This window comes from Streptopelia decaocto (genome assembly GCF_964273445.1).
Source record: "Streptopelia decaocto genome assembly, chromosome: 1".
Classification (NCBI taxonomy): Eukaryota; Metazoa; Chordata; class Aves; order Columbiformes; family Columbidae; genus Streptopelia; species Streptopelia decaocto.
Genome location: NC_138663.1, coordinates 69,508,681 through 69,532,050, shown reverse-complemented (window position 1 = coordinate 69,532,050; position 23,370 = coordinate 69,508,681). Strand labels below are relative to the sequence as shown.

The 23,370-nt window shown below is 36.6% G+C and overlaps 1 protein-coding gene across 1 annotated transcript in view; it reads left to right on the top strand.

Moving 5' to 3' along the window:
• Window positions 1-23,370, top strand: part of ANO2 (anoctamin 2) — a 180,169-nt gene that overhangs the window by 84,455 nt on the left and 72,344 nt on the right. The window contains exon 13 of the mRNA XM_082052949.1: window positions 957-1,040. Coding sequence (XP_081909075.1) covers window positions 957-1,040 — 84 coding nt within the window. The remainder of the gene's footprint in view (window positions 1-956; window positions 1,041-23,370) is intronic.

The following is a 23,370-nucleotide window of genomic DNA, read 5'->3' as shown; positions in this document are numbered from 1 at the left end:
ATGCCCAGCCACACAGATCACACAGACATGCACACACAGCAGACACACAAAAACAGCACAATGGCCTCATCCTGCTTCTCTCCCTGGCTGAGAAGGATGGAGGTCTGCTAGTGAAAACATATATATGTATATATGTACACTTGTAGGATACAGATCTCCCCAGCCTCTAGGGTCACTCAATCTGCCCCAGTAGATGCCCCTGGACCCCACTGTCCCCAGTTGCTGGCACCTAGAGGCAGAAGCCCATGAGGCTACTGTCTCTCTCCAGTTGCTCACTCATGCATATACCCCACTCGCGGAGAGCTGGCTGGGACTTCCTTGGTTCCCCTGCAGCCAACCCACCTAGTCTTGACCTTAAAAAGACACACACAAGTGGGTCTCATTCTTAGAGACCTCCAGACCCTGTGGTTTCTCTGGCAGCTGGCTGGGGGTCCCCTGATCCTCTCATAGCCTGCTTGGCCAAGGTCTTACCCTTAGAGATTTCAGGCATTTTACCTACTTGCCAGTTGCTCCAGTTTGATCTCCACTAGTGCTCACATACTCAGCCTCACACCTGCACTTGCTCCAGTTGCCAGCGGCCAGACCCCCATACAGACCAGCAAACTATTTACATGTGACCAGCACTATTTATCTCCTTATCCCTCTATTTTTCTATATTTGTTCCTGTCTAAATGGCCTAGATCCCTCCTTTTCTCACCATTGGTTCTTCCACTAAGCTTCCCATAATAAGCCCTGTGCAATGCCCAAATACTCTTCCCTGCATCCTGTAACATATCCTATCCCTCTAGGTAGTGATACCCCTACTCTAAAAGTGTTATACTGTTGAATCATCTTGGTGGCTTGGATCATGAATAAGTGACCAAAACATTTTTTATTTCTTTCTTTTCTCTTTAGTGTAATCACAGTTATTTATGTATTTATTTATTCATTTATTCATTTATTTATTTATTTTTCAGGAGCATCCCAGACCAGAGTATGAAACCAAGCTGCTGCAGAAAAAGCTGAAAAATAAAAACACGAGAGCAGAAAATTCACATGAAGTAAGACACAACTTACTCTTTTCATTTGTATTGAATTTATACTATGTTTTGTTTTATCTTGATTATGTATTTGTCTGTCTCTGAATAGATTGCAAAAGGCACTTTTTGGTGTTCTTAATTAGCCTTTTAAGTTGCTTACTAGGGATCTGGTGTATGCAGCCTTGCAGCATCATCGAAAGGCTTTGAGGTTGTCTCTTTGCTAGCTCTGCAAAGTAAAGCATTTTGCATAGCAATATGATAGGTGATTCAAGATCTAATCTGTAGAGTGGTGAATTATTAGTAAGATAATCACCACAGGCATTATAGCAATGACCTAGGATTTCAGTACTTTGTGGACAATGAAGACAACAGCTTTTATCATAGTTATTTCATTTGCATAGGTAACATGGGCATCCTTAGTTATGTTGCAGTTACACAGTTGTGCAGTTTTGATAGCATTTCCAGTAGGAATGGAAAAATAATAATTGGTATCTAATTTTTAGATTGAAGTGTATTTAGGCTTTTTCTGGCTATCTCAACCTAAGAACAAGGACTTATTTTCCCAGTCCTCTCTTGTAAAGTGTCGAGGTCTGTTTCCAAAGCACTTCTAAGTCTCTGTAGACTTTGTCCATGAAGCTTGGTTAAACATTGCTTATTCCCGTACACCACATGTGGCAAAAAATCCAAACCATTCCAAACCCATGTCCAATTTCCAGGTAAAAGGAAGCAACTTACTTTGTTTAAACATTGAGAACCAGTATCTGAAGTGGAAAGTACTCCAGTTTCCAGGTTTGGTCCAATAAATTTAGCCTTGCAGCTTATGAAAGAACTTAACTACCCCTTTCTACCCCTGGTCACTGTCAAGATTGTGAAGTGTTTCCACTGAACCTTTCATCTCAGTGAGGCTGCCTTTCTCCTGTTGGGCCCAAGCAAACCACACAGAAGACATCTGAAAGATTCTCAATTGCTTTTGTGGGCTTGCCCACATCTTGCCTAACATGAGCAAGGACTCTGACATAGCACTATGGGGAGGTCTTCCATTACACATTAGGTAGTTCTCTAGGCCTTCCAAGTGAGGGATCAAAGACTGTTAAAGACAGATAAAGCAGCTGCTGCCATTTGTTCAGCTTTTTCTGACTTAAAGTAAATGAAATCTGGAAACAAGTCAGTGATTGATGCTGCAGAATATTAGACTTCTGTAGTCATGAGGCAGTGTTAGATGATTAACTTGCTTAAATGAGACACAGAAAAATAGCAGCATTATAAATTAGAAATTAATTTAAGGTAAAAGGAACAATGTAAAGATACAGCACTATAAAAATGTGAATAACTCCTTTCAGACATTTGGAAGTGAAAGGCTTTCCTGGAATAATTTTACCTTCAATTACCTTTTGTAACATTGTAGATGGAAAAATAGCACTCAGAAAGAAAAGATTTACTTCAGGTTTTTGAGGCATCTGCATGGAAACTTTCTCCAATGTCCTTCCAGGATTCAAAATCCTATTTTGGAAATTGATGTAGATATTTTGAACTGCAAAACTGGGGAAAAAATAGTAATATTTAGTTATGAACTAATTTTGAAAAAAAAGATATTTTAGTTCTTAGGTAATTTAAATAATATTTAGAAAAGTTTCCCAGAGTCATTTCAATCACTTTCTAGGTTTTGTAAAAATAGAGTACTTCAAGATTTGCCATCAAACAGTTACTCATAGGCATCAAACAGTTATTCATATGGCAGAACATATAATTTGTGTTGATTAAGGTAAATTTCTATTATAATGAATGCATCCATCCTGCAACTTACTGGTTACTATTTCTCCACAAATTACTGAAATATATTCCAAACTTCTGAGCAGTTTTCTGTCAGTTAACATTTTGCTTACTAATTCTGTTGTAATCACTTTTTTGATTTCTCTCAAATTCTTTCCAGCAAACTGCACACTAGTCTGGGCTTGGAAGATGTGTTGCTTTGTGGTTTGTACCTCACTGTCTCATGATATTATAAGGGCAAGGACTGTTTGTGTGAGGCCTGCTGAAGAGGCAAAAGCCCAGTTCTTAAACTGAACTGTTGTATTTAATGTAACTGTGTAAATGTACCACTACATTTTGCTTTAAATGATCCTGAAAAGTTAGATGTTAAAAGTGATGAGTATTTAAGACTGCAATAGTTCTTCTGCTTAATTGTTAGCGGTTTTAATATTTTCTTTTTCCTCCTTCAGATGGCTGTATGTTTTACACATTGCAAGACCATTAGCTCAGGAGTTTTTCCATGGCAGGTTAATATTAAGGCACAGGTTTCTGTGAGGTCTCTGGCTCAGTACTTCTGTCTTGTTGGGTGGAAGCCAAGGTACAGGACTTTGTCATATTAATGGTGTAGATCTAGTGTCTGGACTTGCATCAAAGTAGAGGTCTATGTAGTTAAATATTCAGTCCTCCTAATTTCTTGGTCTTGTATGAATACACAGATGCCTGTGAGGTCTCAGTATCCTCATATCTTGGTTGACAGTCTAATGTCATAGCAGAAGTCTCTGTGAAGTTCTTGCCTGAATACTTTTAGCTGACTAGTGTAATTTAAAGGCATATCTTTTGGGTGTAGCTGATCAACAACTGTAGTGTGCTATGTTGATATCAAAGGACAGGCTCTGGCACCACTGTCTGAAACTTCTCATTACTTATCTAAGATGAAGTCAGAAGTCTCCAGTTCAGCAGCTGTGGCTTGTTGGGATAGAAATGATGCCAAATCTGCGGCTATTGTGAGAATACTGATTTAGAGCTTACTTAAAGGCATACATTTCTACAAAATTCCTGGCTTGTTTCCAGTATGTTAATTCTTCTGTTCCGGTGAGGATGTGACTAGTTTTATGGCAAGAAATTAAGCTTTTATGTGGAAAGCTCTGTGTACAGTGCATTTTTTTTTTCTTGCCTTACTCCAACAAGGAGTCCCTGTGAAGTTAATTGGGTTGTTTTTGCAATGAAGGGATAGGAGTTTGGTTATGGACTGGTTTTGTGATTGCAGAAGAAAATTGACACCACCGGCATACTCTCTTAAATGATAACTTGGGAATACCTGTTAAGAGGAAACCTACTTCAGCATACAGTTTTCACTGTCTGCTGTTGAAGTCATTAACTTTAATGAGTGTGGAAGGTGCCCAACACCTGTCAAGCCCAGTAAACATATGAGTCACTCTACCCAGGCAACAAATTCCAAATCAGCTTGATGACACTGGCAATAGAAAGTATTACAGATCTAAGGTACTACTTGGCTAATGGGGTTTGTGTTATAGAATACAACTTTAATTCAAATGCTGATTAGGGCATTTGTGCTGCTGTAATAAGCAAAGAATAAAATTTCAGCTTACACCACCCTGTGTGGTTCAGGCTGTTTTAATAAATATTTTATCGGTTATTTTGAGAGTGGAAAAGAAACTGTGAGGGCTAAGAGCACTTCACAAAAGATTGCTCTGAAATTCCTCTTACAGTAACAACCTAAGGTTCTACTGTTTCAGAAGATAATTCATTTAAAGCTAAAGGAGTTGAATCATTTACATGAAATGCCTCAGGTTAGGTAGCACATGCATAAACATAGTCCTTACAAATTATTACATCAGTTTAGAAAAAAGACAAGTTCTAAGGGACTCATTCTGGAAACCTGCAAGGATCCGGCAGATAATCAATAACAATGTTAGATTCTTTGCAGTCACATAAATAAAGGCTTGCAAATAGAGCTTCTTGATCCATTTACATTAGAAGGCTTCTTTGGCCTTGCAGCAGAAATGAATGCTTATGTGTTCATGCATGAATGCATGTGTCTGATAATATGTTCATGCAAAGATGGCAGATGCAATTATTCTACTAAAGCAATTTATATTATTATTTTTTTGTTCTTGTTTAATACACTATCATATAGAAGATGCAGACAGAAATATTTAACAAATAGTGTAAGGTTATTGTATCTGCAGAATGTTAACTGAAAAAGGTGTTGGACATTTGTAATCTTCTGATAAGTTGTTCCTCTCTCGGTGCAATAGTAATGTTCTCAATGGAAATACATGCAGGTCAGGAAATGAAAATTGGTTTTGTGCCTGAAAACATGCAGATGGGGTTCGATCCAACTCTCACTGGAGCTGATGGAAAGAATGCCTTCCAGCCATTTCTGGGAGAGATGGATCAGGCCCTGTCTCCTTTTCATTAAATGTCCAGCTGATCTGGCAAACATGATGCAACATTGTATATATTCTTATCTTTCCTATTTGGCAGGAAACTGAATAACTCATTCTACATACTTCTCAAGGAAAACTTTATAGAAAAAGAGGGCTTGTCTCTTGGCTCATGTCCTTACTTGGAGCAAACCCTGGGAATAATAGCATCTGGCATTCTATCTTGCCTTTAATTCATTTTAAATATGAAGGTGGCAGAATAAGTTATTTAAATTGTTAATTCAGCTGGTAATTGGAACAAAAGAGAAATATTTCCTTTTAAACCAATGTTTCAGTTCATAACTGAATTTAAGCAAGTTGGTTTGAAGAAGGTCTCTAGGGTAAGATTGAAATAGATAAATATAAGGTAGAACTGTACACTGCTGACAAATACTTTACATATATGTATTTTTAAAATTGTCAGTATTGTGAAACATGAAATAGTAATTCTTGCTACAAGTTGGTTCCTTACCCAGTTTTGCATAAGTAAGTCTCCCACAAGGCCTAAGAAACCCTTCTGATGTTGGAGTCTATCTCTTTATAAGCAAACCCTTGATAAGATTAAAAAAAAGAAAAAAAAAATACATTTTTTTATATATTATCTGTAACTTCATAGAAGAAACTAAGAGTATTGGTCATAAATACTATTTTGAACAATCAGAACTGTAAAAGAACTGTGAATAAACCTGGCATTCCTTAATAACTAATATTGAGAAAATATTTTTTTTTAGCATTTGTTGGACCTTATTATTAATGTGATTAAAAACAAACAAACAAACAAACAAACAATTTTGATTCAGTATTTCTTAAGTTAGCCAGTGTCTTTCAAGCCTCTTTCATTGCTTCACCTTGACAAATAACTTCACTTTCCAAGCATATGGGAAAATAGGAATGTGTAATACCTGATTATATCTATCTATCTATCTATCTATCTATCTATCTATCTATCTATCTATCTATCTATTTTCAACTTATTCCTTGTGTCAGTAACTTTTGAAAATAAAAATTGGAGAATGCAGAAGATGAATGAGGACACCTATAGTGATAATATTAAAGAGAGATCTCATTCTCTTTATTGTAGCAATGTTTGGTTAGCTAATTGGACCAAATAACATCTGAAGGATAAATTTTATAATTCTGATTATTTTAATGTTTACCTGAGTCCTGGGTTACAGCAGTTTTATACCATAGTATTAATAAATAGAATTTGTGTCTTCAAGAGACTGTTGATAACATCTTTCAGTGTGTTCTCATTTAGATATGTGTGCTCAAACCTCTTCCCTATTTTTGTCTTGGAAACTGGTTATCTATGTATGGAGTAGTGCAGAAAAATGTAGCTAAAAATGTCCCACTTTCTCCCTGTGTCTTTGAAAATCTGAGATGGGATTTTCTTATTTGTATCAAGTTAATGAACCCAATGTATCTCTGGAATTCTGTGGTCCAGCATTTAGAATTATATTCCAGTCACTCTTCAGAAGGAGGTGGCTCTTCCAATCATCTGGATATGAAGAAAGAAAACACTTAGAAAAATACTATAACAGAATAATTCAGGTTGGAAAGGCCTATAGGATTTTAGCTCATCCAAACTCCTGCCCAAAAGAGAGTCAGCTATGATATCAATCCAGGTTGCTCAGGGTAGTAATCCAGTCAGGTCTTGAAAAGCTCCAAGGATGGAATTGGTACAATCTTTCTAGATGCTGCCTGACTGTCATCATGGTATAAAAGCTTCTCATTATATCCAGCCTGAACTTGTCTTGTTTCAACTTATGCTTATTGTCTCTCATCTTCTCAGCACGTGCCACTGTGAAGAAACTGGCTCTGTCTTCTTGATGACCTCCTTAAGCAAAGTGAGCAAACCTTGTTCCTCAGCATGTCTTCATGGGACAAGTGCTCCAAGACTCTCTGCTAGACTAACATAAGTTGAGCAATTCATTTTTTCTATTTAGGGCCCCAAAACTGGATACAATATTTTAGATGCAGGATAATAAGTGCTGAGAAGCAGAGGTAATCACTTCCCTTGATCCACTGGTTAACCACTGGTTAACAAAGCCCATGTGCTGTTGGCCTTTGCTCATGTTCAGCTTGCTGTCCATATAGACACCGATAAGCCTTGTCAGTAGAGTCTAGTACTGCAAGGAATTTTCCGTGTCAAAGGCAAATCTTTGCAGTTGTCCTTGCTGAATTTCATGAGGTCTATATAGGCTCATTTCTTCAACCTGTCTAGGTCTCTCTGGATAATAACCATGTACTCGAGGATATTGACTGATATTTCCTTAGTCTGATGTCATTTGTAAACTTAATGAGCAATCATTCCATCACCTCCTCCAGATCCTTCTTTGAACATGTTAAACAGGGAAGTCCTAGTGTAGAACCCAGCAGTACTCCAGCTGTTACAGTTCTTCAGGTAGAGTATGACTCATTAGCTAATACCCTCTGAGCCAAACATTGAAATTGTATTTTGCTGAAGTCAAGGCAAATGACATTGACAAGTGTCCTCATGTCCTCAAGCCTAGTAGTTTTCTCACAAGTTGGTACGGCATGATTCACCTTTCGTAAATCAGAAATGACTGCTCACAATTACCTACTTCTCCTTTATCTGCTCAGATGTGGGTTTCAAAACAATTTTCAGGAGACTCCTTGATTATCCTTTTGTCCTTTCTTTGAAGATGGGTACATAATTGCTCTTTCTGCAGTTGCCAAGGCCCTTCCCTCATCTCAGTGTCCTTCCAGACATGACAGAATCAACCTTACAATAACATCAGCCTGCTCCTCAAGCTTCCATTACTCTTCTCTGAAATTATAGGTAAATGAAATCACTGCTTGTCTTTTCTAAAGGAATAAATCATCATTTTGTCTAGACATCAAAATTGTATTTAGGAATACTGGATACTTTCTTGTTCAACTGCTGAATGCCAAACAGTGCAGATCAGAGCCAGAATTTTCAGAAAAAGGTATCTAATGCTTGTGAGACCCCTTCTTCCAAAATAAAAAAATATTGGTCTTTTTCAGAAGAGAGCTTTGAACCCAGAAACAAGAGAAGGCAGGCCACTGTTTGTTGGTCTTATTTGTGTTACTTATTAAGATGTTGGCTCAAGGAAGCATTCTTTCTAGGGCAGTACTACAGCTCGCAGTGTTTAATCACGTAACTGGGACTTATGCATATGATTAAAGTTAAGCACATGCCTCAGTATCCTGAATATGGGTACAATTAAGTGCTTTTTTGAATTGAGGCCTAAGCTTCTTATTGACACAATTAATGATGATGCAGGTCTCTTTCCTACTAAACCGAATGGAAAGGCTCATTCCTACAGGTTTTATTCATCAGTACTTGAAATTAATGGGAGTTCTGCCTGAGTAATAAAGTTTTAGTCCTTATGTCTGCAGTTACTGCAGATGACTTACTATCACATTGTACCCAGTTAAAGACTATAATAACAGGTTAGAGGGTTACAGCAAAGTCTCAGGTGAAAAAATAAATCTCCAGAAGGCTGCTGGGTTTTAGCTTAATGCAGATACTTGAACTTAAGAAGCTTCCTTTTCCTGTGTGCTGGTGACAAACTCCTGTATCTTGGAGTATATTTTTTACCTTCTGCTGAGCATATTTATAGGGTAAATTTCATGCTATTAATCTCCAAGGTCAAAACAGAAGCCCAGATTTGAGACAAAATTTACACAAATTGGCTGTGGAAACAACAGTCAGTTAAGCTGGTTGCCAAGAATTTTTTATTTGATGCATACTGAAATCCTGTCTGCAGTTTTAAAGAAATAAACTGCATTTACATTTAATTCCTCTGGGCACCCATCCCATGTAGATTGAAATTCCACATTCTCCAAGCTTAAAAAAGTAAATAAGTCAGTTTGAACCGGACAACTTTTGCAGCTATTATCATGATTAATTGAAAAACACTTGCCTGCTGATGTGCCGATTTTCACTATTCACTTAATTTAGGGATAGGATGGCCTTGTGTTCAGAAGCTCCTTCATGCCATGGGATTTCATGTAATAGATAAACTTGAATTTTTACCGGGTTATTCAAGTCAACTTTTTCTTCTGTTGATACCGCCTGGGTATTGTACAACTGAATTTAGGAACTTTCAATTATTAATACACGATGCCAGATTCACTGCTTCTTTCTACCTCTGTTGTTCATGTAGTGAAAATCTAAACCTTATTTGGATGGATGGACTAATTTAACAACTTCCAATGGCATACTCCAACTCTAGCCTCAGAGACTGGTACATAGCTAATGATATAAATAAAGATGGAATATTACCTTTTTTGAACAGTGAAAATAAACCTCTAGTGCATCTCCTCTTCCATCAAAGAGTCCACTGAAAGATGGTAGAGTGATGTGTACGTGCCTTTAGCTATCTCTTTGTATGTAAGGATAGTAGTTCAAAATTCAGTCCTCCACATGATTTTCTTCTGTTCTTGAAGTTCCATGAAATCAAACCAGAAAATTGAAGGAGGATGCTACAAAGCTTTTATAATTGTCTAATGCTAGAGTGTAAGAGCTGTTCTAAAGATTACTTCTATCTTTGGCCCAATTGACAAACTGAGCCTCAATCTCATAATTAAAGTGGTCCCATGTTTAAAATTAACACCTTACTGGAGTGGCAGTCTGTAAACCACTCTCCCTCCCAAACAACAGCAAAGTTCATCCTGATCTGTTTAAAATTGGATGGTACTTTGAGCATCAGTCTGGAAGCTTTCCTAACCCATAGACACAAGTTGCAATCTTTTCTTTGTGTGACAAATTACAGTGGCTTAGAGAAAGCATAGACAACTTAGTGGACCTAGTGTTGCACTCTGTTTTGCTTCTTTTGGACCTGATTTTCCTACTTTGCACTTGGTTTTCTTATTGAGATTAATTGCCTGGAAAATAGGTTGGATCTAATTTCTTGAAACAACTTAAATACCATTTTGAAAGAGTTGATACTTGTCTCTTACATTGCAAATATATATTTAAAAATTACCTACTGTAATATATGAAAATATTTAATGTCTCAGACTGATTTGTTTTACAAATGCTGTATCAAAAATACAGCTTCAGTTCTGTCTTCCTGTTGATGCATTACAAAAGTCACCCTTAGTCAGGTGACCTTCCCCCCCCCCCCCCCCAGCATTCCTTCTTTTTCTGTTTTCTGCAGCTCCTATCATGGTCTCTTCTAGTCTGCCTATATTTTCTATCCGTCTATTTTTCCTTGGTAAGGACAGACAGTATAGCAAGGTACAGTGGCTCTGCCATTGAAAGAGGAAGAGATCCCACCTTTACTTATGGGACAATCACTATCAGTTCTACAGAGACAATGTGGTATAAGCTTACATCTTCTTGGGCATTATTTAAAAGGGAAATATTATCAAATCCAGACACAAGGAATGAATGGTCTTAATTTGCAGATAAAGAAAAGACTTAAAACAGTTTCAAATAAGTTTTCTTTCTATAAACATGGAACATAAAGATGGTAGTGATTTTCTTTTCACTGGATCCATTGTCAACTCACTGGCACATAAAAAGTGAAGTGCACTACATTTATGGAAGTATCCTTGCAAAATTGTGAGTCATAACAAAAGGCATTATGAAGAAAAATAGCAAAACTCTAGATAAGAAATTGTTTCAGGCATACTTGTTGAAATGGACTGCTATTCCAGAAACAATGCTGACAGCAAATATGCCATATCCAATAAATGAAAAATACTCTGTAAATAAAGTTTTTTACTGCAATAAGGTAATCTTTGAGAAATAAAAGGTGTCAATTAGTGAAGTATGCTGGATTGGAGAGCTTCGGGTGTTGAACACAGAAGAGACTTAACATTTCAAAGTTTTAAAAATTATTGACAGTTTGCATCCAAAGCATGCTTTAAAAATGAAAAAAAAAAAAAAAAAACAAAAAGCACAAAACAACAACAACAACAACAAAAACAAAACAAACCCCCCCCCCCAAAAAACAGGAAAGGACTCTGGATATAATTAGGCTTAGTCACCTCTAAAAAAGACACCCATCAGACATTAGAAGGCAGCTCACAATGATTAAGAATGTCTTTTTGTAGTTGTAAAGTGAAATAAACATGAATTCTGAATTAGGCTTTTAAAAAGAAAATTAAAACCATTGAAAGGTTTTTAAACCTACTGATAAAAACCCCCACAAAATAACTGACACACCTATGTAGTTGTTGTGGTTTAAGTAGAGCTAGCAATACAATCACAATAACCACTTGCTCACTCATTCCTCCCCTGCCACCTCCCCATCTCCCTCCCAAATAGGGGAGAGAAACGAAAGGTAGAAACCTGGATTGAGATAAACACCTTGCAGAGTGTGTTTCGAGCAGGTTGAGAGGGCATCCTTCCTCTCTATTCAGTTCTGGTGATACCACAGCTGGAGTCCTAGTCCCAATTCTGCACCTTCCTGTGAAAGAGAAACATGCGCATACTGGAGTGAGTCCATTGAAACGTCACTAAGTTGCTTACAGTATTGTCTCATCTGGCAAACCTTTGTATGAGAGTTCGAGAGGCTGAGAGCTGAGATGGTTGAACCTCAGGAAGAGAAGGCTTGTGAGCATCTTATCAATGTGTTTAAATACCTGAATGAAACCAGTTCATGAAGATTAAAGCAGCCTCATCTCAAAGGTGTCCAGTGGAAGGAAAAGAGGTAATGGCCACCACCTGAAACACCAGAAGTTCCATTTAAACCTAGGAAAAACTCTTTTACAGTGAGTCAAACACTGCAACAAGATGCCCAGATAATCTGTGGGGTCTCCATTCCTGGAGATAACTAAAGCTTAACTGGCCACAGGCCTGAAAAACTTGCTCTAGCTGACCCTGCTTTAAGGAGGGTGTTGGACTTAGATGATCTCCAGAGGTCCCTTCAAACTCTGACTGTTGTGCAATTATGTGAAATGTAAGAAAGAAATGATCCAAGCAAGTGCAGACAAATTGGTTTGACCACAATAGGCACATTTTGAAAAAAAATGTAATTTGAGCTTTACCAGAAGTACTTGAAAAATGGGACAAAAAGTAACATGGGTTTACTAAAGGCAAATTACTAAACCATGCCATCTAAACTTGTTTTAAGCAATGTAATTGATTCCCTAAGGAAGAGAAACATATTGTGCTTCAGTAAACTCACATAGTGTTATGTCACAAGGGGAATATCACATTCTTAATAGGTTATAAATCAATATATTTTACTGGAAATGACAGGAAAAATGATTACTAGAATTTTTATTAAAACAAAATTATTATTATTATTTTTTAAATGGTTAATTTGGCAATGTAACTACAGTGCCTTCCAGCCACTTCTGTTTGGTGCTTCCAAACATAGAGGAAAGTGTACTCTGAATAAGGAGAGCAACAGCTTACTCAGTTCAAGGGAAGAGATAGCTCTGTCTGAAGAAGGGGATTCTGGTGTGGTCTTCCTGCTCCTGTGAGCCTTCTTGTTCCTGGCAAATGGCAAGGGATCCGTGCATATTGTTACCACTGCAGGGCTAGAGGAGATGATCACACTGTTTTTAAAAGTTTACAGTACTTCCTGTGAAAGAGAGGGGATTATAACTTAGGGCATGTCCTTTAGATCTTCTCTATTTTATTTTTATGTTTGATTTTTCACTGTTTGCATTGCAGGTGGTGTATTAGAAGGCTTTTTTGCCTTTATTTTTGTTATCCTTTTAGATCTTAATATACATATATTTTTCCCCTTAGTCTACTTTTCCACACAAACCTGCAGCTGAGTCTTTCTAAGTGTATGGCATGGTTTTTTTCTGTGCTTCATATTCCCAGGTGTTTAAGTGCATACCTGTTGATTCATCCAGGTGAAATGAGGCAAAGTATCAGGCTATGTAGTGGAAAAGGTCTCATGTTGAATTTGTATGAACTTCAACACATATTTCCTCTCCTCCACCTTTAAAGGGACTAAAAAGTGCTATAGAGTTGGGAATAGCTTGCTTCAAGAAAGTTAATGTAGAGAATGTGGGAAACTTTGCTGATGATCTGATAATTTTAAAAATGTCTGAGGATCTAAAGCCTTAGAATGTAGATAAGTCCTGGTCTTGACAGATTCATTTTTTCAGTGGATATCACACAAATATTTGTTCCTTAATTATTCCTACCCCAGGCTTGTTCAGTTACAGAAATAAACACAGCATGGATGGGTTCTGCCACTCTGTTCTTCAGGATTTACAAGGCTTGCATATTTAAAAAAAAACAAAAAACAAAAACAAAAAAACATAAGTTTTCATCTACTTTTGTTTATTCTAGTATAAAATTGCTGTTGATGAAAACTAAACCTCTTTTCAGCTAAGTGCCAAGCCAGGGAATATCACAGATTTTTAAGACCATTTTTGTAGCTTAGTTTCTCCTTATGAAATGAAAAATCTAGAGCAGATTCAGAGAGACAAAAACTGAATCAGAAAAATGAAGTGAAGCACAAATTTGAGTAGATTTTTTTAACAGGTTGTAGAAGAAAGGAAGTAGACACCATTTTGGCACCATTCAGAATGGCTAAGATTGAATAACTAATAAAGTATACCTTTAAGCACAATTTAAAAATACGTTTGTATTTTTATAAAATAAAAGTGTATTTTCCTAGGTTTGTACTATGTGGAAAGATATCGTCTAAATGGGTTTGCATGGGAGCTGGAGCATTACCAGCCTGACCAACTAAGGTGAAGACTTAGAAGTAGGACTAAAATCTAAGAGCAGAAAAGGATATAATGAAAGAATAAAAATAATAACAGGGTTTTGAGGAAAAGAGTAATTATGAACAACTTACAGAAATTAATTGCTATCCATTTAGGAGACACACAACCAAAAGCAATGTAGACTGAACTGTTCAAAACCCATAGTTGTTTAAGTAATGGAGAGTGAATAAAACTTGCTACAGTATTCTTCCATCCCATCTCCTTGTGCCAGTTGTTTTTTTGTTTGTTTGTTTTTTTGGTTTTTTTTTGGTTGGTTGGTTTGGTTTTGTTGTTGTTGTTGTTGTTTGGTTGTTTGGTTGGTTTTTGTTTTTAAGGAAGAAAAAGCCTCATAAATGGTGAGGCAGAGGGGAAGACTGTGTTCCAGAAAAAATATTGTTAGCTGTTTTTGTCACCCTGCCATGATGCACTGTCTCAGCAGCAGAGCAATATGTGTATTTTGTCTTGACTAATTGTGCCAAAACACTGAACTTTGTCTAAGATCTGTTCTTAGACATCTATTCCTTTAATGTAGTCACTAGGTATAATTTCTTTCTGTCCTGGATTTACTTTCTTTGGTGAGGGCATGATATGTTCCTTCATCCCCTCGCATTCTACATTACAGATATCTGCCTTACAAGCAGTTATGTGTGCCTGAAATAGCACTGAAAAAGAGTGTTAAAACTTACTACTGTTTCTCTCGAATTTGTTGGAAATACTATAGTTAGAGACCTGTTATGAAGACTGCTTACGTGCTGCTCATGGAAATGTAAGAATTAAATACAAATTAAATAAAAAACTGACCTGCAAGGATATATTGACATGAAGTAGCACAGCTGATAGAGAAGATACACATCACTGGTTGTAAAGATGAAACACTCTCTGGACTTAAGATGTTCTGTATATGAAATATGGTTTTGGTATTAGTTTGGCTAAGCATAATTTACAGTTTCTGCCATTTCCTATGCTCTTCTGTGAAGTCAAAATTGACTAACTGCTGAAGCTAAGACTAGCATTTATTTTCCTCCAAATAAAAGCACTAATTTATATCTAGGGATTCCATAACCTATACATTGACAAGCAAGGACATATAAGCTGTAAGAAAGAAAAAACAAACAAACAAACAACTCATAGTGAAGGTATGTGCAGAAGTTTCATTTCTTTCCATTGTAGTATTGCACAATTCTCATTCTAGTAATTTGTTAGATGTGGATTTCTAATGTTGGGTCTCGTGAAGTTTTATCTATTTTCAGTAGCTTACAACAGTGTACAACAGTAACTCTTCAGGTCAGAATCTTCTGTCATTAATTTCTGAACAGATTTTGGAATTCCCAATTTCTGAATGTCCAAATTTTCAACTCTAACATACTTTTTGATATAATTCATTGGACAGAAGTCCAAGGCAGAAAGGCCTTATGTGGTCAAAGTGTTAGTGGTACACAGCTAGTCTACCTCATGCTCACTTAACAATATGGCCAAAAGACTATGAAGCACTAGCATAGCTGTTCATTTCATGGTTTCTTGCTGTACAACAGAACCATCAGGGTTGTGAGAAACTGCTGGCTGTTGGCAAGGAGAACTATCATCTTTCAAATGATACCTAATGGCAAGATCATTTCAAATGGGAAGTGAGTCAGCCAGCCGCATTCAGAGTGTTTGGTAGGGAAAAAGACCATATTGACGTTAGGAGGATGCTTTAAATCACTGGATAGCTTTTGGTGAAAGTATAGGAGCTAGAAATTTCAGGCAAGCAGAATAAAACCCAGCCAGGCAGATGAAATTTAAACAATGAACCCTGGCAAGCCTATCCTGAAAGTCTGGAGAGCCCCAAGTTTCTCCAGATTTCCCATTTTGCTCCTGAAACTTTGTACAGATACATTGCTGTTCTGCATGCCCTCAGGCTAAATGTGAAACAGCCCTTAGGAGTGGCTCAGTACAATAATTTAGCAGTACACAATGAAACCCACTAAGGATTATGCTCTATTTCAGCTGAAAAATAATTGGAGTTCATATAGCATGCCAAAGCATTTTGCTGCCAAGCCAACCAAGTGTGTTGGCTGTAGTTTTACAAGGAAGAGAAACCTTGAGTCACTACCAGATGCACTGTGCTGATGCTGGTGGAGCTCAGGTATTCAGCAGAGGTGGCTGCTAAGAGATGAACTGTTGTTGAGGGTAGCACATTCCTCCTACAGTCTCAGAGGGTTTATATTTGGGCTGTTCTCAGGAAGGGATGCTGCTCATTGATCCACAAGCTTGATGTATAACGCTCTAATCACAGCTGTCAGGAATATAGGCCAGAGTGAATTCAATTAATTTTCCTTTTATATATGGCTGTTTTCAAAAGAGCTTAACAGGGAATAGTAAAAGCTGCTGAGAGTTGAGCACTTTTGAAAATCTGGCCAGCTGTGCCTTTTCAAAAAACATCTCTAAAGTTTTCTTTTGCAAGGACTGAAAGAATTAGTACTTCTCAAAAATTTGGACCTGAAAGGTAACAACTGGAGCAGGACCATATTTTGGGTGCTTTGTCTTTTCTTTTGTCTGGCCAGTGATTATGGCCCTATAAGGTAAAGACCTATCCACATCACTGACAGGATCCAAAGGCATTGGGGAGAGGTGACTGTGATGTTTTCAGGGCTGTTCTGCCTTATCTTGCACTGTCATCTACAAAGAAAGTGTCCCCAAATATGATATTCCATAAGCATGTTCAGAACAACCCAAACAGATTAATTCTTTTTTCACTTTCTTGAGCTCATGTAGTTCGATTATCAGATAAACCAGTGAAAATACGAGGAGGTGTGGTGCTGTTTTTTCTTGAATTCTTAAGTGATTTGCACATGGAAAAGGTTGGACAATTCTGATTTGAGGATTACTCCTTCAGCTTTCTTTAAATATTAGTGCTGCACTTTAGAATATTGTTTGGTTGGATAAGGGTAAAAAGCTGTAGTTTAACAAGATTTGTCAATGAAACTTTCTGTAATTATTTTTTTGTTCTTGAAATTAAATAAGCTCAGATTTTTGAAACAGCAGTGCAATAAGACATCTTCCTCCTCAAGGAACTGTGGTAACCCCATGAAAATGTTGGCACCAGGCATCACATCTTTGCAAAAGGTAAATGCTTTCTAAGGGTTGTGCGTGCCTTCAAAAGAAGCACAGACAGGATCAGGAGACAAAACAATCAGATTCTTTGGAAAAGGGAAAGGTTGCTATCTAAATGTAGAAAAAAACCCCAAAAAAACAAAAACAACAACAAAAAAAACAAAAAACAAAAAACAAAAAACAAGCCATTCCAGGTACTTATTGCACAACATTTTCTTTGTCACAACACAACAGTATTATCTAAGGCAGAGTCTGGAGAAATAAAAGATTAAGCACAAAAAGGACTGTGGCAATCACTTAATGTCTGTAATAAACCAGTAGCTAGTAAAACTGATTGTAATTTAAAATTATACAAACAATAGGATTTTTAATTTTGATTTTTTTTTTTTCTAACTTACCTTTACTTAATGTATTGTTGCAATTGTTTTTCACTTGACAAAGCCATTTATTGCTTTTCTGGTTAGGTAGGTAATCATTTCCCCACTTCTGATACTTCTTTTGCATCTCTCTGTTTTTCTAAGTCACCATCCTAAAAACAAATGTCTCATACACAGAGGTGCATATCCACAACTGAAAATACCTGTCTATGTTAGTTGTAGAAAATCTTGTAAAAAGTTGATAAAGTTGGATCAAATAATTGTGAGGTTTTTTTAATCTTAAATTAAATAGTAAATAGTAAATAGTAAATAAAATAGTAGGCTAAACTTTCTTCATGACATAGCTGAGGTTTTTAATTTTGGTAGGAAAACTGAGAAAAGTATGAAACTTCTTTTCAACACTAACTGGTCTGAAGTGATCAGGGACTAAAATGTGGCCAAGGTTTTCTTGAAGTTAGATTGATAAAAACATACAGAAAGCACTTGAATAGAAGGGTTCCATATGATTTAATTAATAGGATCACAGAAATACATTTATGAATATTTTCCTTTAAGGAAGATTTTGAAAGCAATCAGAATGTTCAAAAATAGTGGAGGAAAACAGATTGTTCAAGACAGAAAACTGTCTTGGGAGACAAGAGCAGGAGTAAACAAGAACTGGCAAAAGTCAAGCTTGAGCTAAATTTTGCAAAGCAAGTTAAAATGAACAAAAAATTGTAAGGGCACATGTACAGAGAAGAAAAAGGATTAAAGAAATATGGGTGCTGTTCAAAAGGCCTGGTATTAAAGATAATCTAGTTATGGTATTAAAATTAATCACAGAGCTATAGGACAATATAGGTGAGATAAGATCTCTGGAAATGTTCCAGTCCGCTCACCTGCTCAAAGCAAGGCCAACTTTAGAACAGCTTCCTTAAGGCCTTGTTTAATCAAGTTTTGAAAATTTCCAAGGATGGAGATTTCCAGCCTTTCTGACGAATCTACTGTAATGTTTGACTGAACTCACTGTGAAGAGCTTATCTCCAATCTCTGGTATCTGATTGGAATTTCCATTGTTGCAACTTGTGTCTAATGCTTCTCAATTTATCACTCTGCACCTTCAAGAGGTCCATTTTTTTCAGCCTCTCCTTCTGTGTAAGAGCTATATCCTCATAACCATCTTGAAATGGTTAAATCATGCTCAACTTCTCCCGCTATATAAACATCTTCCTTGTACTGAGGTACCAGACATAGGTGTTTGGATGCGGTCTCAGAAGAGCTAAACAGAGTGGGACAATTACTTTCCTTGACTGGTTGGCTATTCTTTTACTCATACATCCTGCCCTGCTGTTGGCCTTTCTTTTCAGCAGGGGTGCACTGCTGAGTTGTGTTTGAACCACTGTCCAGGGGGACTACCAGATCCTTTTCGGCAAAATTTCTTTCTACCACCTGGACCACAGGCTGTACCATTGCCTTCCATCCAAGTGCAGGATTTTGCTTTTTCATTTGCAGAAGTTAATTAGTTTTAATCAATTCATTATGCCACTCTGTTGAGGTCTTCCTAAATAGCAACCCCACTCCTGAGGGTGTGAATTACTTCAGCCGATTTGTTATAATCTGCAAACTTGTGAAGAGTCCCAACATCCAGGCTGTTAACGAATATATTAAACTGTAATTGCTTGAGTATCAGCCTTTCAAGGACGCTGCTGCTTTGATCCCAACCTATTTTTCACCCATCTTATACTGTGCTTACTCAGTCCCTATCTGTCCAGCTTGGCTATAAAGATACTGTGGGATATTTACAGATTCTGTGATCATTTGCTTTGGTTGTTAGATTCAGCTTAAGAGAAGCAGGGATGTTGTGCTCTGAAATGTGCCATATATATCTGAAAGAGAGATGTGCTGATAGTATGGTTGACAATTAAAAGGTCTTGCATCTAAAACAAAGCAGTTGCAACACAGACCAGCAGGGAAGAAAACAAAACAAAAAAAATTGGCTCTGTAATAGTATAGAATGTGAGATGGTTAGGAAACATGACATGCATTTTTACAGTTTGGTAACATATAGGAAACTTCAAAACAGGCAGAAATACATTTGCCACTTGACAGAATTATTGTACTAGTAAATGAGATTAGGAAGATCCTACTTTTAGAAAGTGGCATATCACAATATTGCTGTGGTTTTCAAAATGTGGCTAATAACATGACTGAAAATTATTCAAAAATTCTTCCAACAGATCAGCATTGTCTTTTCGTTTTTAAGTCAGCAATAGATTGTAGACAGTTACCCCATTTGCATTCCTAAGGCTAGTACTTCATACTGACAGATGGCAATGCACACAGTAAGTTTTATGTGGCGAGGAATAAAATGTTTTATAGAGAATGTAAAGAGCTCTTATGGAATGGAGAGATATTCCTTAATTGGGTTGTATATCATCAGGATTTTAATAAATTTGATTAAAGGCTTGATTGTGCTTTTCCTTTTTCATGAGACCTTACTGAAGTCAAAAAGAGAGCTACAAATGGGAAGCTTGCAGTACAAGGTCCTGGCATGAGAGAGCATTAGGGAAAGCTTTATCCTACAAAGCAGACACATATCATCTTATTTATCATAGTATTAAAATCAGAATTTATCAAGAGTTTACTGGGTAGTAAACCCATCATTATCCATATACTAGAAGTTGCTGGCTTTGTTCAGTAAGAATTATACTGTAGCTAAAGTCCATCAAGGTAAGGGAGTATTGTTTCATTTCATCTGACTTTGAGTCAGGTTGTTAGAGATTGTACAGCTGCTATAAGTGTTACAGATTTTCATCAAAAATAGCTTATGAACAAAGAGCATTACAATTTGAAGATTTTTAAAATGCTTTTGCATGTGCATGATTTTAGCACCAGAACTAATTTTGCTAACTGGGGAGTATTCACAGCAATAAAATTAACCACAAATAAAAGGAATCAGAGCTGTGAGTCTTAAGGATTGTGTCAATATTTGAGAGCATCATGTAATTTACTAAGGCAGTTTCTTTTTGAAGAGGAAAATGGCAAAATCAATATGTATTTGATTTCAAATGTATTGATTTCATATTTTCCTTTGAAAGTTATTTAAGTAAGCTTTTTCCTCAAAGGTCTTCCTTTACAATGCTGTTTCTGAAAATGTGGATTTTTTCAGAAGAAGTAGAAGGGAAGAAGTAGTTTTTCCTATTAGTATTTATGCATATTTTGAAATATTTTATGTGAAAAGTATGTTGACAGTGAATCATTTTGGAGTTAAAGTGCATATTTACCTTTTTCTATGTGAACATTAATGAACAAGTTTGTAAGGATCATATTCAATTTAGATCAGGCAAGTAAACACTAAAAAGAAGCCAAGTAATGCTTAAAGTCATAATGAGTCTTGTTCTCCATTTCTGTACTGGAATTTCTTTTAGGTGATTCTACTGTTGGAAAAGTTAGGCAGTGTTAATGCAAGATAATGGTTATAGCATTGACATTCTCTCAGTGAACGACTGCACAATCTGTGCTTAAAACTATGTCGGGGCCCTAGAAATTTAAAGTAATCTTGGTTTATATTGTATTCTAAGGCTGAATAATTAAATGCATATTTAGTACTTGGTAAAGCTCAATATATAGCTTTTCAAAATGTAAAGCCATTACTAATGAATATTTACTCTTTTCTGGAACACTCAATGCAAAAGAAATGCTTTATCTTTATGGGCTCATAGTAAACTGGCTTGTATATTTATATGCTGCAAAAGTTTATTTTGTCTCATAATAACCCTACAAGTTAAAATTGGAATGTTTTCTTTGTATATTTGGTTAAACATTGGTTAAACATATATTTGGATTCTAGGTAGTCTTATGGTGAAGATTGCAAGAAAGATGGTGATTTGTTTCTTATGTAAACATTTGCCAAATGTCCCAAATTATTTGCCTTGTCAACCCAAGTTAACTAAATGTTTTGTCTAGAAAAGGGGTTTATGACTGAATACAAAAATGCTCTTGCTTCTTACCTAAGATCTTATATATATACCAGTTTATCAACAAAAAACTACCATATTTATAAACACGGTATTGATATTTACCATATTTATAAACATGGTATTGATATTAAGTCAATATAGGTTGAGTTTTTTTCCAGATATTCCTGCAAAGACCATGAAAGAAATTGGATAACATGTTAGTGTTCAGGTTCAACTCATCTATTTTACATCATGGAATTAGTTCATATTGAAAAGGGGGCATCATTGCCTCCCACTGACTACGGTACAACCTCTGAGTATCAGGAGATGTAGCTTTACATATGTAAATTGACCAAATATTGTCCTGAGGGAAATAGCATTCTACAGATACTGGCAGTACTTTTGAGTGGTGTGGCACAAATAAGAACAGTGGATGTGAGCAGACTTTTAAGTATTTACTGTACCAAACCCACCAAATTGGTATCACTCTTTTAGTTGAATGGTACTCTGCTGATCTGTTGGTTTTTATCTTCTCATGTATTAAATAAAATAAAAGTGTTAAACCTGTTTTGCTTTTGTTGTGGAGGACATGAACAGAGATACCAAAGGTGTCTGTGTACAGAAGTGTGTTTCTCCCTCTGAAGACTGACCGATTGTTTGTTGAAATGAAGTAAAAATTAACATTCTTTAGCAACAACATGAAGAGTATGAAAAAATATAGCTGATTTTTACCACTATACATTGTGTCTAATTTTTGCCTTGTCTGGCAAGCTGAGGATGGCAAGTTTCTGACAAACAGGCAGGTATGTGTAGGTTGCAGTTGGGGCTGCTGCATCTTAAGAATCTTCTCAGACAGGCCAATCTTAAGAAGAAATGTGTCTGTATTTTTCCCATGTGCCATGCTGGCTTCCAGTTTACCTGTTATAGATATATGGTGGGATGCAAGCTGTGCTGTTCTTCCCCTTATTACTTGAGTCAGGGAAGAAACACTGATTTTCTCCTAGTGGCACAAAAGTATTTTTTGGGCTACTGAAGTCTGTTCATCTTGGTGAGCCTGAAGCTGTACATAAGCTTGTAGTCTCTGGTAGTGATCTGGAATAAGGTTTATGGAGTTACTCTATGAATCTGCTGCTAAGATTTGGATAGCACACATCTCCTTAGTCAGATTTTCTTTAGAAAGAGGTAATTATTTTCTGTGTGTTATTCTGCAGCCGATACTGGCTGGTAAAAAGAAATAAAATCCTTTTTCTCTATGGTTATGTAGGGGAATCCTGTATAACATGACAAGCAGTCACTCTGCTTATGGGAAGGTGTGAAGACCTCTCTAAATTTTAATGAATGTCTGTTGCTTGAGGTGTAGACTGGAAGAGAAGGGTAAACCTGTGGAAAATTTGAGGCACTGGGGGCTGAAAGGAAGGCCAGCTGGATAAGATGATACTGATAAGACAGTGATCTGTAGGAGATGGTGCAGTGCAGTGCTGTTTGAATCCATGCAGATATATAGGTGTTCCCATGTTCTCCATGAGTAGTGAACACAGGAATTTCACTGAGCAATGTTATTGAAGAACCAGCTTAAGCCTTGAGTGGTAAATTTGTATCTGTTAATATGTTTTTGTCCATCTGGAGAGATGTCTAAAAATAACTTTTTGAATTTGTTTATGATTTAAAGTATAGGGATGTGGGGAGACTACAGCCATGGGAATAATAAAATTTAGAATGAAAAGTGGAGATGTATGTAATAATCATAGCAGAGGCAAGAACAAGATGAATTTGGCTTATAGTTAGGGGTGATGATAGGAAGATTGAAAGACAAGTTATGAATGAGCCAAAAATGACAAATCTATAGTCAGGTGCAAATTCAAGATGTCATTTTCAGAAACAACAATGTGCTTTCACACAGCTCTAATTTACTTATGTTATTGTGAATTTAACAGCAGAGAAACAATGAAAATATGAATTCCACTCATGACTTAATCTTCCCTTTACTTTCCATAAGTTTCTATAAGAAGGAAGGGAAACACTTCCTTTTAATCTCCCTAAGGTCTATAGTATATTTCAATGTAGGCTGAGC